Raw genomic sequence first — 15,935 nt, 5'->3', positions numbered from 1 at the left:
GAACGTGTGTGTTATGCAAATTATATGCAATAATTAAAAATCTAATTTGAAACGTTTAAAACAAAATTTTAAGGTTTTAATCCTAGAACTTGAATGCTATAACTTTTAGGAAGGGTGGTCCCCACAAGTGATGACTAGAAAGTTGGTCCCCATGCAACAGGTAAACCAGTATGTGTGTGTGTAAAGCAAGGCTGTGAAAATGTACACAAGCAATAACCCTGCTGAGTCTTTCCGTTTTTCCGTGTGTGTGTGTGTGTGTGTGTGTGTGTGTGTGTGTGTGTGTGTGTGTGTGTGAGTGTGTGTGAGAAAGTGAGACTGAAAGCGGAGTCTCTTCACACCCTCTAGTGGCATGAACCGGAAGTTCGAGGCCATCCAGCGGCGGACCCCAGAAGTGCACTCCAGCATGAGAGACCGTCGAGTTGCACCGTGTGACGCAACCAGTCTCTCTCCTGAGAGGAAGTTGAAGTTCATGAGACTCAAAACACTTTTATGAAGTTCTTCAATTATTAACTGTATGTGGGAAAAAAAGACGGCAGACCACAGTATTTACCAGGCAGGTGATAGATGAACACGCTGCTTATAAACACCTGAAACCATCCAGTTTCTTCTACATACAGAGTCCTACAGATACTGTAAACACTTCCAAATGAACATGCTGAGCTTTATGGAGGATTTTTGCATGTGAATTAGATTGTGAATATGGTGTCTGTTTAAATTATTGTTTCGAGGCATGTGATGAATTTGATGAAATAGAGCAAGAAATCACCAGGAGTTAACTTCTACAGCTGAATTATTTTAAGGAAGTTTAAAATAAGGAAGGAAAATGAACCCTTTGGTCCATTCAGAGCAAAACTGACTAAAAATATTGATTTACATATGTTGTTCATACTAATAATTAAGTAGGAGCTGTGAAAGTATTGGAAATACAACAACTGAAACACAAAAAACTCCGGACATCAGAAATAATTGTGGGCTCGAAGAAATTGTTGATCAATCAAAGTATTGGGACACCTGACTTTCTTCCAGCAGTATGTGCTTCTTCTCCACACTGCTGCCTCAAGATTGGAGGCACACAATTGTACAGGACGTCTCTGGATGACCTAGCATTACCTAGAATTAGTCCTTCACTTGAAGATCCAACTCTGTTCCAGCATGACACTATGTGCACAAAGCCAGCTCCATAAGATATGATTTACATGGGTTGGAAGATGCTCTTCTATAGAGTTTCAACCCTATTGAACACTTTTTCATGCCGACTGCACTCTCAGGCCTCCTCACATCACCTTCATCAGTCCCTGACTTTACTACCTAACCTTGTGTCTAAATGAAATCTCACAAAAATCTCCCCAAAATCTAGAAGAACATCTTCCCAAAAGAGTGGTGATTATTATAACAGAAAATGGAGACTACATGTGGAATGGGATGTTCAAAAAGCACATAGGAATCAGTGTGAATTTCATATATGATGCGTAAGCAGGGTTCATTTGAATGTAACAGGGAAGTGTGTGTGGGAAGCTCTAAAGATAAAGATCAAAATCGTATTGCTACTGAATGAGCTGGAAGAGTTTTAGATCATCTGCGAGTGAATGAATAAAAAATGAAAGAAAGAATGCAAAGAATTACATAAATATATTGTTGTCATTGTTTATATTAAGTTATAACATACATACAAATGTAGATATCGTGAATATATAAAAATGTTGTTTTACATTTCGTCGTATGGAAAACTTGTTTTATCGTAAAAACTTTTTTCGGGGGAAAAAAAAAAAAAGCGCGGCTATTTCTGAAATAGATATAAATGTAAAAAAAAAAAAAAAAAAGAGAAAATATGAGGATAAGTTCACTCTGGCCTTGTTACAACACAGGCTTCAGCTTCCAAATAAAAATAAAATTAATAAAAATAAATGGAAAAAAAAAAATTTCAATGTATTAGTACAAGATTACTCAGTAGGAACTATAATATATCTATAATATAGATTTTGTAATTAATCAGGTCTAAAATCTTATCAAAATTATATATTTGTATATAAAAATATTGATGATAAAAGGTAGTGAGTTCATGCTGGAATCCTGAGACATGCGTTTAAAAAAAAGACAATAAAATCCAATAGTGATTTGGTTATAAAAAAATGATGCAGCATTTTATGGCAAAACGAGCAAATAAACACAATAAATGCATAATAAATTAGTATTTAGATCATAATTTTTTAAAATGTTAAAGTATTAGTCATTCTTAAACACATATATTAACTATTGCTCATTTATATAATAATAATAATAATATTAATAATAATAATAATAATATAGCAAAAGTTAAAGGTTCAGTGAGAAGAGATGAGGCTTCAGTTACAGCTTAATAAAACTGCACGTGAGAGGTTTCTAGAACTTTCTAGAGCTTCCCGTGTGTATAAATATCTGTTTAGCGTGACGCTGATCTTGTATATAATAAAGATGATCAAACGTTTCACTTTTAAAACGTGGATATAAATATATAAAGTTCAGTCAGACATGTTTCTGTCCTGGTGCTTCATCTTTACGCTCTGTATGCATGAACATTAACATTCATTATAGAGGAAATTACCTCAGAATTCCTCCACCATTACTGTTTCCATAGCGCTCCTACTCATTTCCTCTCTCTCTCTTTTACTCTCTCTGTTTTCAATGCCATATATTATAGATCTGTATTCCCCTATCTCCCTACATACTACCAGATTGTCATTCACTCTTTCATTCACATTTCTTTACCATCACTTTCAATCCTCAACCTTTGTACCTTCATTCACTCCTCCTCTCCTTTTACACGTTACTGCATGTATAAAGCTGAAATAGTGATATTTTCCCATTCCGTGTCCTTGTCTTTGGGGTAAAGGGTTTCGTCTGCCCTCTGTTTCATGGCTGAAGAAATCAGAAGTTGCTGAAGATCTCATATTTCTTGTTCCAGGCCATAGGGGGCGCTCTCTTGTTTGCCTTTTTTGACTGGACTTTCTGTCTGGCCTCGGCTGCCGTGGGGCTCAGGTGCAGGCCACTCGCACACAGCGGGTCCGAACCATTCACCCCCTTCACCACTTTCACCTCCGATCCACAGGGGGCGCTGTTACAGTCCGAGTCCAATACCTGCATAAGAACAACACACACAATGTTTTCTAAGAAATATTGCTCTAAAATATTTTATTATTATACTCAAAAATTACCAAATTATAAATGTATTCAAGAGTAAACTGTCTTATTTTTTTATTTTATTTTTAGTTATTTTAAGCTTGAAAGATTTCTAGTATCTAGTAATTTCTACTAAATTTTCTAATCTATTTTTATTTTACCCCAATATAGATTGCAATGTATTTGCTGTTATAATAACCTTCACTCTTCTGGTAAGATGTTCCTCTAGATTTTAAGGAGATTTGTGGAGATTCATTCAGCCATGTGTGTTAATAAAATCAGGTATTGGTGTAGGTGAGGTGATGGTGAGGAGGCCTGGGGTGCAGTCAGAATTTACATTTATCCCAAAGGTGTTCAGGAGCTCTATAGCAGGAGATCTTCTGCTTTTTCTAACCAATGCAAAGCAGATCTTCATGGAGCTGGATTTGTGCACTTTGTGTCAGGTTTGGGTGAAGGGAAAGTCCCATGCTACAGCATCCAAAGACGTCCTATATAATTGTGTGCTTCCTACGTCGTGGTAACAGTTTGCAGAATAATCCATATGGCTGGAAAAGTCTGGTGGTTTTGGGTAAAATGTCGTTTTTTGCTCGATAGAACTTGCTAGAGCAGGGTTTTAAAGACCACCATGTCTTGGCAAAGCGTCTCCAGACTGCAGTAGGTGTTGGGGATGTGGTAGCTTAGTGGTTATGGCAATTGACTTTGGCTCCGAAGGCAACGAGTTTGAATCCCAGTCACACCAAGTTAGTGATGGGGTTTAAATGTAGATAGAAAAAAAGTACTTTTTTGTGAACAGTGTGAGTCTTAAAACTTATTAATATCCAGTGATTTTCTGTGGTGTTTCATTGTATATTAGTTACTTTGACTTTTACTTTGAATCTACTTTTATATTTTATACTATATTTTATTCATGTTCTTGCTGATTCCTTGTAGCAATTACTTATAATATACTTTTAAAATAATTACTTTTCCTATTTTCACAGTTGTTGGATTTGGCTGTTGTGCAACTAGTGGCTAACACACACACAAACACACACACACACACACACACACACACACACACACACACACACACACACACACACCTTGTTGTTGGTGTCCGGACTGCTCAGCTCTGAACTTATCTCTGAAGCAAAGGACCTGGAGGAGGAGCTTCCCTGAGTCTGCTGCTTCAGAGAGCCGTTTCTGATTGGTGGAACGGGCGGAGCGAGGCTGGTGATCGGCTCTCGGATCTGTGAACCGTTGGAGATGTTAGAAGGAGACGCAGAGCTTTTTGTGGTTGGACAGGTTGAGGTTGGACTCTGAATGAGTGGACCGTCCACACAGTCTTCTGTTAAAGAAAGAAAAAAACAGATCAAAAGCTCTATATGTTTTAATAAGGGTCAACTTTCAGGACGGTATCGTCTAATATCAGGAGATTTCTAGTGGGAGGATTTACCTTAGACCACGCCCACCGAGCAGAATTCAATCAAGTCAATGCTTTGTTATAGATCTTCACTGTTTATTTTACAGTCCCCGATTTACTCTGAAGATGTGTACGGATGACCCCATCATAACTTGAAAATATGGTAAGTTAAGCCTAGCCCTCACAGGGGTCTTAAGGAAGGGCGATCAGTATGATGTTGTACGTTGGACAAGTGGGCGGAGCCAGACAAGGCGGAAGATGCGTACATCCTGGCAATGTCCCAACGCAGCATATAAAAATTGCGCAAAATGTAAATATTTTTTACACATTTTTCGGATCGTGAGATTGAAAAGTCAAACCATCTTAACTCGGGGACTACCCGTATATAACGAGAACTACGGGCGAACTAGTTGTCCTTTAATTTTGATTAGGGCCCCACCCCCTTTTTGACATCTCAGTCGGTTACCATGATGTTGCTATGGTTACAGCGCACTTCGCTCTCTCCTTGTTGCTTTCAACGAAACTAATCGTTCAATTCACGAGGAATTAGGTTTCATTTTAAGATTCCTGCGCTCGGAATGCCATTGTTACACAGCGATTCTGGGGATTCCAGACCTCTGTTTTCAAATACGAATATAACAAAGCAAAATATTCCAGACTACAAGTTTATGTTCCAGCCTGAAATCTTCCCAGGCAACATGAAGAATACAGATTCCACCAAAACATTTAGTTTTTTATTGTAAGCATGTAACTTCCAAGGTTCCCTGGTGGTCTAGAGGTTAGGATGCGGCGCTCTCACCGCTGCGGCCCGGGTTCGATCCCCGGTCAGGGAACCAAGCCCTAGTGCCATTCCCAAGCCCGGATCAATGGGGAGGGTTGCGTTAGGAAGGGCATCCAGCGTAAAAACGTCCCAAATCAAACAAGCGGATGGTCCGCTGTGGCGACCCCTAATGGGAGAAGCCGAAAGAAAGTTATTGTAAGCATGTAACTTGGCATACTAGAGATCTTGGCAAATATGTGATCCTGTCCCCCTTCTGCTCCCCGGACCTTCCTGATCCATCCTGATCCCGCACTACTTCTAGCTAGGGATTGTTTCAATTAGAGCTGAGGAGGATTCCTCACAAACATTGCAAAGGGTTAAACTCCAGATTTGAATTGTAATGAATCTATACCGTCTGCTACAGTGGCATTGAAGTGTCCGTCAGGGTTAGGGTTAGGGTTAGGCTAATCTCAACAATGAGGGAACTGTAATGAATGGACATTTAGTGACGAGGATGGATTCCTTTTTGAGTCTGGTTCCTCTCAAGGTTTCTTCCTTATGAAGTCTCAGGGAGTTTTTCCTTCACCACAGCTGCCACTGGGATTAACTTACAATCTATGACACTAAAATTCGATTTATTTCTCTGAAGCTGCTTTGGGACAATGAAAAGTTGATTCCACTGAACAGACGTAGACGCTCTTGTTTGCTTGCATCCTTCCGTACCGTTAAGGTGTGCCGTTGTCGGTGTGATGTCCAGTTTCTGAAACAAAGCGTCCGTTTCCGGATCCACCACCAATAGCTTGGTCTGTCCTCCTCCTTTTCGTATGATCTCCACCACCTCGGTGTGTCTCAAACCCTCCACGCTTTTGCCGTTCACCTAAACACACGTGACACAGGTGCAGAGGTGAAAATTAGCGAATTACATTTATATTTCCAAAAGTATTGGGTCACCTGATCATAAGTACGGTATGTGATTTTTGATAATCGGATTCCACATTTAGTCCCAATTTACTCTTATAATTCCCTCCACTCTTCTGGGAAGATGTTCCACTAGATTTTGGAGTGGGCTTATGGATTTTTGTGCCACAAGGATATTTCTAAAGGCAGGTACTGATGTAGGTGAGGAGACCTGAGGTGCAGTCAGCGTTTACATTCATCCCAAAGGTGTTCAGTAGGGATGAGATCAGAGCTCTATAGCAGGCCACTCAAGATCTTCCTCCCCAAAGCTTGTAAACCAGATCCTCAAGGAGCTCACTTTGTGCACAGGGGCATCACCATGCTGGAACAGGTTTGAGTTTCCAAGTTCAAGTAAAAGCAGAATTTTATTATAGCGCCATCGAAAGACGTCCTGTACAATTGAGAGCCTTCAGCTTTGTGGTAACAGTTTGGAGAAAAACAACATAGCGCAGGAAAGATCAGGTGACCCGATACTTTTGGCAGTATAGTGTATGTTTTGTTTTAAGTGTTGTTCTCAACCACATTTGAATCATATCTGCTAAACCATATCACCACCACTGAAACTACGGCACTGATCGATTGAAAGAAAGATGGAGACGAACAGAACAGAGGCCGGTGATTTTGGTTTCTCCTTTGCTTTTTTGAACTACACTAAAATCCCACACCACTGTTACAACTCGATAAATTTTACTTGAGAAGATTTTTAGACCCGTAACTTTACTTCAGAAAAATCCACATCTATACATCTAGAGCTACATCCTTCCTTCTGTCTTTCTCCTGTGGAATGGAGGTTGGTTAGCACCACTCACCTGGATGAGTCTGTCTCCTGGCTGTAGTCCAGCTCTCTGTGCGGGTGAGTCAGGGTCGACTGAGCGGATGTAGTGCCCCACACGCCGCTTCTCACAGTGCAGGTTAAAGCCGAAACCCTGCTGCTCCTTCACAATGTGGCACAGCCGTGGCCTCAGGTCACGCGCCACGACGTCCTCAGTTCCTGAAGTCTCCTATAACACACACACACACACACACACACACACACAGACAGAATTAAAGATGTGCCCTATATGTGTCAGTGTCAGTATTGGAGGCGTGGCCTGTATATGTTGTCAGTAAAGAAGTGTGGTGTGTTGTGTGTGTGTGTGACTAAATGTGCATGGCCCATATGTGGGTCAATGTTGGTGAAGGGGGTGTGGTCTAATAAGTAATAATAATAATAATAATGATAATAATAATAATAATAATATGGTCTATAAGTAACTCAGTAAAGGGGGCGTGGTCTAAGTGTATTTGTGTTTATGCGATTAAAGGGGCGTGGCCTATATGTGGCAGTGTCAGAAAGGAGGCACGATTTAGATGTCAGTAAAGGGGGCGTGGCCTGTGTGTAAAAGCAAGAAACGTGTCCAATATGCGGGTCAGTGTCATTAAAGCATGGTGTGGCTTATATGTGTGTCAGTAATGGGGGCGTGGCCTGTGTGTGTATGTATGTATGTGTTGGTAAAGGGGGCATGGCCTCTGTATTAGTCAGTATCAGTAGTGTTATATTTTATGACGGTCCTTTTTCAGTTCTCCCCTTTATAGATGTTCTCTTGCCATTCTTAGTAAAATGGAATAAAAGCACTGAGTGGTTTGTGTGTGTGTGTGTGTGTATGTGTGTGTATTCTTTCCCTAAAGAAAGAACTCAAACACACCCTGTACAGGACATTCTCTAAGACATCATGTCACTTCCCCTTCTCAAACAATACAGGGGTGGGAACAGTTTTAATCCCATGGGACACACACATATACACACACACAGAAAGAAACAGGAGGACAGTGGATGTGTGTGTGTGTGTGTGTGTGTGTGTGTGTGTATGTAATCTAATCTCCAATGGTTTTAAAGCTACAACCGTCACACTTGTCAGCGCAGACACACCCACACACACGCAAACACAAACATCTCCTTCTGACACGTCTTTAAAAACAACTAACAAGAAACCAAACGAGTACACACACACACACACACACACACTCTCTCTCTCTCTCTCTCTCTCTCTCTCTTTCTCTCTCTCTGAAAACATGGAGCAGGAACATGAAGATCAGGAACATGTGGTTGATTAACCCAGAGCCTGGGGCACAGGGTTTAATGCTCTGTATTCAGTTACACTCCTGTAAATGATTCATATATGAAAAAATGCTTCTCCAAAAGTTCCATCTGATTTTCCACAACAAAAAATTCATACAGCTAATAATAACGTGGTGGTATGAAGATGCCAATCAAACCAGACTTAAGCTCCGCCCCCTTTCAACCTGCAGCTTTTCTTATATAAAAAATTTGGTTTTTCCATCTGTCATCTTTGAGAGAAGCAGTGATAAAGAGGTGGATGATGGGAGGAGAGGAGGAGAGATGTTTACACCAGTCTGAGAGATACTGGGGGTCTAGAGAGAGAGAGAGAGAGAGAGAGAGAGAGAGAAATAAAGAGAAAGAGGGAGAGATGAAAAATGCAGAGACAGAGAAATAAAGAGAGAGGGATAGAGGGAGTGATGGCGCCACAAAAGGTAGAAAGAAAGATAAAGAGAGATGGTTATAGGGAGAGAAACAGCGATAAGAGTGATAAAGGAAAAGGGATAAAGAGAGAGACGGACAGAGAAAGAAAGAAAGAAAGAAAGAAAGAAAGAAAGAAAAGAGAAAGAGAGTAGGACAAAAGAGTGTGATAGCTGGAAAGATGCAAAGAGGAAGTTTGAGTGGGAAAGATAAAGAGAGAGGTGTAGATATAGAGATGCAGAGACTGAAAACGGAGAGATAAAGAGAAACGGATAGAGTGAGAGATGCAGACACAAAGAGGTAGAAAGAGAGAGAGATAGAAATAGAGACAGATAAAGAGAGATCGATAGAGGGAGAAATGAAGCGAGAGATCCAGAAACAGAGAAAATGAAAGAGAGATGGAGAGAGAAACATAAAGAGGGAGATAAAGAGAGGAGAGATACAGAGGAAAGAAACGAAGACAGAGAGATGGCCTGCAGTGTGTGTGTGTGTGTGTGTGTGTGTGTGTGTGTGTGTGTGTGTGTGTGTGTGGGCATAATCACTTCCATTCTTGGCTGTCAGTATGTACAGTAGATACAGTGTGAAGAATAATTTAGCTGCTGTTTGGGTTTAAAACAATCAGACTGTGTGTGTGTGTGTGTGTGTGTGTGTGTGTGTGTGTGTGTGTATATATACGTGTACAGCATGTATTTACTTTATGGTCTTGGCCATGCTTTATTGTCTTGTTTCAGTGTGAATAAGTGTAAAACAGTGGGGTGGGTGCAGAAGCTCCATGTTGGCTCCTGATGAGCTTCTCTCAGGTTCCTGCTGCAGGAGGAGTGTGGAGCTCCGTCTGACCCCACACACCAACATGATCATAGAACGACATAATCCTATTATTATAGGAACATTTGATCCCCATAAAGAGATAAAAACATTTATTCTCTCTCTCTCTCTCTCTCTCTCTCTCTCTCTCTCTCTCTCACACACACACACACACACACAGCTGCACATTTTCCCTCGTTCTGTCTCAGTTTGGTCAACAAGCCATGAGGGAAAACACACAATTCCTGCAGTGAAATAGGACAAACTATAACCACACACACACACACACACACACACACACACACACACACAGGCCACACCTCCATTATTAAGAGACATTATGACCAGGAGGTTATAATCACTTTACTGAGACTGACACTGAGGCCACGCCTCCATCACTGTGATTGATTATTGAGGCAATGCCTCCTTCATAGAGACTGCCATTGAGGCCACGCCCCCTTCACCGAGATTGATTATTGAGGCAATGCCTCCTTCATAGAGACTGCCACTGAGGTCACGCCCCTTCACTAAGATTGATATACAGTCCACGCCTCTTTTTTTGTATTAATATATAAATTGTAAAGATTTTTATAATAAATAATATATAATAATTATTATATAATTTCTTTCTTTATAAAAAATTTAACTACATAGACTGAATAAAAGAAAGAAAAAAAGCAGAAGAAAACAATTTAAATTAAATAGCAAGACATTTTTTTTATATAATATTCAAATATAATATATTATAATGTGTTATAATATTAACATATTTTTAAAATAAATTTCTGAGTAAATCAGTGAATCAGATGAAACTGATCAGGAAACCTTTTCTGTTTGTATTATATCCAGTAATTATTGGGATTCTATATTATTATTTAATTCATTTTATATATATATATATATATATATATATATATATATATATATATATATATATATATATATATTATTAGAATAACTGTATTGATTAAAAATACATTTAATTCATTAAATAATACATATAAAATGTCTTCTCTGAAGTTTGACTGTACATGTGGTCTCTCACGTTCTCTGAAATCTGAAGGCTAAATTTAGCAGTCTGGGAAGTGGCCCGCTCTGCAGGGTGGGTCGAGGTCTGCTTCCTGCACTTCCTGTTATACACTTTAGCTCACTGGAGTGTTTTGTAATAGAATCGAAAACAATTGTACACTTTCAAAAAGTTCAGATCTCACTGATGGGGGTCTTTTCTGCTCTCATTGTGACTGAAAGCTATTTGATTTTCCTTCCAGCGTCATGTTAACAGATTTAGATCGCACTGACGTAAAGCCGCTTCGTCCCCACAGCGCTGCTGCTTCCTGAATGCGAACGCGCCACGTCCTCCGAACACGAGGAAGGTTTTTCTGCAAGTCATGAGGTTGTCAACGGCTTGAAGATAAAAAATAGATTTGTACAGTAGTATGTAAACTCTTGGGGATCCCTGGGCAAATTATGTATTTGTTGAATTTTGGAGTGGGATTCAGAAAGAAAACCTTAATGTGACCTCATTCAGTTCATTCAGATTTATTTTATATGTATAGTGTTTTTAACAATGGACATGGTCCCAAATCAGCTTTACCAGTGGTGAACGAAGTACACAAAGCATGTAGTTAAAGTGGAGACGCACTCTGTAAAATATCACCCCAGGAAATTTTTTGCCCTCAAATGTACTTAAGTATCCAAAGTACTATGATTTATTATAAACACCGTATTTTCCGGACTATAAGCCGCTAGCTTTCCCATGTTTTGAACCCCGCGGCTTAAACGAAGCGGCTAATATATGGGTTTTTCCCGGTTTCACAAACTTCAAGCCAAAAAAACTGAGCCCCATTACATTAGACCAATGAAATTTCCGAACGGTTTCAGGTGAACCAATGAAATTCTTTAAAATAAATCAGATGCACTCCCACTGAATCGGGCCGCACCACATCATAAATATGTAACATTCTGATTGGTGACTCGCTGCGTGTTTCACCAGTTAAGTTTTTATCCTCATAAATAAAAAGGAACGACTGATTTCGCAAAATGTAGTTGAGTAAAAAGTCAAATATTTAAGTTTGTAATGTAGTGAAGTTACAGTAAAAATCTCCCCAAATGGAAACACTTCAGTAAAGTACAGATACACGAAAAAACTTCTTAAGTACACTAACGAATTACATTTACCTTATGACAGTCCACCACTGAGCTTAACTCAAAGGGTACTACCATACTTAACTAACTCAAATATTACTGCCATACTCAATTAACAAAAAATACTACCATACTCAATTAACTCAAAGGATACTCACTCAAATAGAATTAACTGACAATTTACTTTAGATAATACTCTATACAGCTGGGGTCTTGGTAAGAGCAGCACAGCAGTTTTAGAACCTTGTAGCTAACACACCCACCCATACACACACACACACACACACACACACACACACACACACACACACACACACACACACACAATTTTAGAATTCCTCAAGAGATTTTCTGTCAAAGTAGCTATAAACCATCATCATCATCATCACTTCTGAATTCTATGTTTAGAGCCTGATCAGTAACCTCTACAATGTTGAACTCCATTTTGTGTGTTTGTATTTGTGTGTGTTAATGTGTGTGTGCGAGTGTGTAAGAAAGGCACTTTGGATCTAATTCCATATTTCAGGAATGTTACGTGCCCTTTCTGAGAAACAAAAGGCTTTCCCGTGATATGTAAACAATAAGACCAGGCTATTTTTATGTTTCTAGTATGATATCTTTTCCTGTTCCTTATCGTCTATCTTGTCCATTTGTCGTGTAGACAAAAGGAAAAATATCAACCTACTTAGACGTTCAAAACGATCTACAAGGCAAAGTGATTGGACTGAGATATTTTGGGATGGTGGGTAGGAAGGAACCTGCTAAGGTTCTTAGGTTTTACCTTTTTGTCTGGAGTGATGATGATCTTCACTACGTGGGTCTCCTGTGATTTCTCCATGGTGAAAGGAGTAGTGATGAAGCTGGTTGGAGACTGAGTGATGGAGTCGTAGGGGGATTGAGTCACGGAGTTGGAAGGTGGTGAAGTAATAGAGTTATAGGTGGGCTGAGCGATGGAGTCATAGAGGGACTGAGTGATGTTGTTAGACGGAGATGGAACAGCAGAGTCACGTGGTGATTGATTAATGGGGTTGGATGGTGTTTGAATTTCAGAGGCACACGGTAATTGATCAATTGAGTTAGATGAATAACAAGTGGCAGAGTCGCAAGGTGATTGATTAATGAGGCTGGATGGTGGTTGAATTTCAGAGGCACGTGGTGATTGATTAATGGAGTTAGAAGACGAACAAGTGGTGGAGTCACACAGTGATAGATTAACGGAGTTTCGTGACGAGCGCTCGATGAAGTCATCTGGTGATAGAGTGGCAGACTTGCATGGCGACGGAACAATAGGAACAATGGAGTCACAAGGTAATGGAGTGATGGAATCCGGTGGTGATGAAGTGATGGATTTGGGCAGCGGGGATGAAGTAATGGAGTCAGAGAACGATTGTGGTGAAGTCTCGTGGTGATAAAATGATGGATGCCGGTGGTGATGGAGTGACCGAGCCACGTGACGATGTTGAGAAGCTGAGGGTGGAGGAAGCGAGAGAAGACGAGGATGTGCGAGGAGAGAGGAGGCAGCTCATCTCCACGGCCAGGTCCTCAACGCAGGGCAGAGAGTGGAGAAGCAGGAACTCCTCCGTCCCTCGATCCACCACCAAGAGCCTCGTCCGGTTCTCTACCTCCATGATCTTCTGAACCACCTGATGGAGACCAAGAGAGTTGTGTGTGAGAAATGATGAGGAGAGACATCTATGTAAGAAGGAAGGTGATGAAGAAACAGGATAAAGGACTAAGGAGAGAGAAGATGAAGGGAAAGAAGAAAAAAGAAATTAATATAATGAATGTTTGGGTTAAGGAACTTTTTTTGAATGGCACCTCTCTCACAAACATATCATCACACATTAATCCTCACAGCGAGGTGAAGCGCTTCCTGGTTTATAAACATCCAGGGGGCAGAAAAACACACAATGCCATCAGTCCAGTTTCTCATTCCTGAAACGGACAAGCTACCTGCTTAGCATAACACTACTACTGTACCTTCTGCAATATTAACGAGATGAAAAGAGATGAGAAGAGATGAGAGATCAAATAATGACATGAGATGAAAGGAGAAGAGATGAGATGATTAAAGAGGACAAAAGATGTTGATATGTGAAAAGATGGGGATGATTATATAAGGGAAAAGTTAAGGAGAAAATGAAAAAGAGAAAAAATTGAGAAGAAAAACCTGGATGAAAGAGGAGTGGAGAAGAGGAGAGTGGGTGTTGAGTTGTGGTGAAAGTCTCAGAATTTGTTTCCTGGTGTAAGAGCAGAAGAGATCAAATAAAGAGATGAGATGAGATGAGATGAGATGAGATGAGATGAGATGAGATGAGATGAGATGAGATGAGATGAGATGAGATGAGAGATGTGAAGAGACAAGAAAAGCAGAAGAGATCAAATAAAGAGATGAGATAAGAAGCAAAACCTGGAAGAATAAAGAGTGGAGAAGAAGAGGTGGTGAAAAGTGAAAGTCTTATTCGTCGTATTCTTGTTCTGGTGTGAGAGCTTCTCTATGATTGGATTAGAAAGAATAAAAGAAAAAAGTGAGAGATGAAAAGTTGTGAGAGAGTGAAGAAAAGAGAAGAGAAAAGAGAAGAAAAGAAGAGACATGAGATTAAGAGAAAAAGAGAGGAAAAGAGTATGAGAGAGGATAGGAGAACAAAGGAGAAAAGAGAAGCAACAATAAACAATGAGAAGAGAAGAGAAGTAAAGAGTAGAGAAAATAGGAGATGAACAAAATATTATATTTAGAGAAGAAAAGAAAAAGAGAAAAGAGAAGATGAGATAATAAGAGAAGAGAAGAGAAAGAGAAGATGAAAGGATGAGATTTAGAGAAGAAAAGAAAAAGAGGAGAAGAGAATAAATGATAGGAGAACAAATGAGAAAAGAGAAGAGAAGAAAAGAGAAGAGAAGCTGAACTCTGAAGAAAGGAGGAGAAGAGAGCATGAGTTGAGGTGAGCAGAGTGCTTCTGTACTTGCCTCCTGGTGCGAGAGCTTCTCCACGTTTTCTCCGTTCACCTCCACCACGCGGTCCCCGGAGCGAAGTCCTGCCAGTTCTGCTGGTGATTCCGCCTCGATCCTGCGGATGAACTGCGCTCCGCTGCTGCGCTCTCCGTGCAGGTGGAAGCCGTAACCGCGCTCGCCTTTGGTCAGGTAGCACAGTCGGGGGCGCAGGTTCTTCTCATCCATCTCCTTCTGCACATCAGCCTTCATCATCATCATCGTCGTCTTCCTCCTCGTCACCTCCTCGACCTCTGTCTCCACCTCCGTCTGTCCGTTTAGATCATCCGGTGGACCATGTTTGTTTCCACAGTACCTCCTGAAAGATCCTTCAACCCCCAAATGCTGGAGTGCTGGTGAGAGCGTTGGTGCAAAATAATCCACTCCAATTGAGAATAAAAACTGAATAACAGACTATAATGTCTGAGACGCTCCAGTTTTCTCTTTTCTCACTCTCTGATTTTATACTGACTTTATTCAGCAGCAGACTAAAAAAATAAAAAAATAAAACCCACCTCCTTAACCTTCCTCCTTCTCCTTCTTCTCCTCCTTTTCTTTTTTGTAACTATTTCAGGATAAAAAAAAACCCTCCTCTGCCACTGATTAATACTCAGTCATAAAGTACAAACTTGTACATAAAAGTCAAGAATCAAAAATAAAAAATAAACAAAAAGAATCCGGTTGTTTGTCTGTGAAAAAATCAGAGGCACCTCAACGAGAACAAGAACTGCATCTAGAAGCTGTGGAAGGCAAAAGCAGGAAACCTGAGTTGAGTGATCCCTGAGGAAAAGAGTGTGTGTGTGTGTGAGAGAGAAAGGGGATTGTGTGTGAAAGAGAGAAAGAAAGGGGGTTGGCCAGCGAACTGTTCTTATGATAAGATCTTTTACAACACATCCAACCGGAACTCTTCCTCTTCCCACTTTTCCAAGCGAATGACTCTGGAATGTTCCGTGAGGGATACGGCGCAGGATTGAATCTCTACAGTCGGCTTCTGTATACTCAACTTCTAAACATCTCAGCCTCACGATGGGTTCTTCGGTTTGTCCCATTAGGAGTCTAGAAGCTTAGAAACTCTCAGAGGAACACATTTTGAGGGAATGACACCTACACCTGCAGATCGTGGAGAAACGCTTGTTCCACAAAGTTGTGTAATGTTTAAATACAAACTGCAGACTTTAAAGTCAGGTGCTGATGTAGGTGAGGTGAGG

At 40.4% G+C, this 15,935-nt stretch overlaps 1 protein-coding gene across 1 annotated transcript; it reads right to left on the bottom strand.

The window, feature by feature from the left end:
• Positions 1–1,645: 1,645 nt before the first annotated feature.
• On the bottom strand, positions 1,646–15,551 carry LOC124378454 (Na(+)/H(+) exchange regulatory cofactor NHE-RF2). The gene is given in 7 exon segments (XM_046838167.1): positions 1,646–3,114; positions 4,239–4,483; positions 6,042–6,195; positions 7,085–7,276; positions 12,524–13,126; positions 13,128–13,385; positions 14,707–15,551. Coding segments are annotated over 7 exon segments (1,905 nt in total). The 5' UTR covers positions 14,950–15,551; the 3' UTR covers positions 1,646–2,904.
• Between the last annotated feature and the right edge of the window lie 384 nt (positions 15,552–15,935).

The sequence above is a fragment of the Silurus meridionalis genome, chromosome 24 (assembly GCF_014805685.1).
Source record: "Silurus meridionalis isolate SWU-2019-XX chromosome 24, ASM1480568v1, whole genome shotgun sequence".
Classification (NCBI taxonomy): domain Eukaryota; kingdom Metazoa; phylum Chordata; class Actinopteri; order Siluriformes; family Siluridae; genus Silurus; species Silurus meridionalis.
Note: the sequence above shows the minus strand (reverse complement) of the source record. Positions and strands in the feature narration are given on the sequence as shown.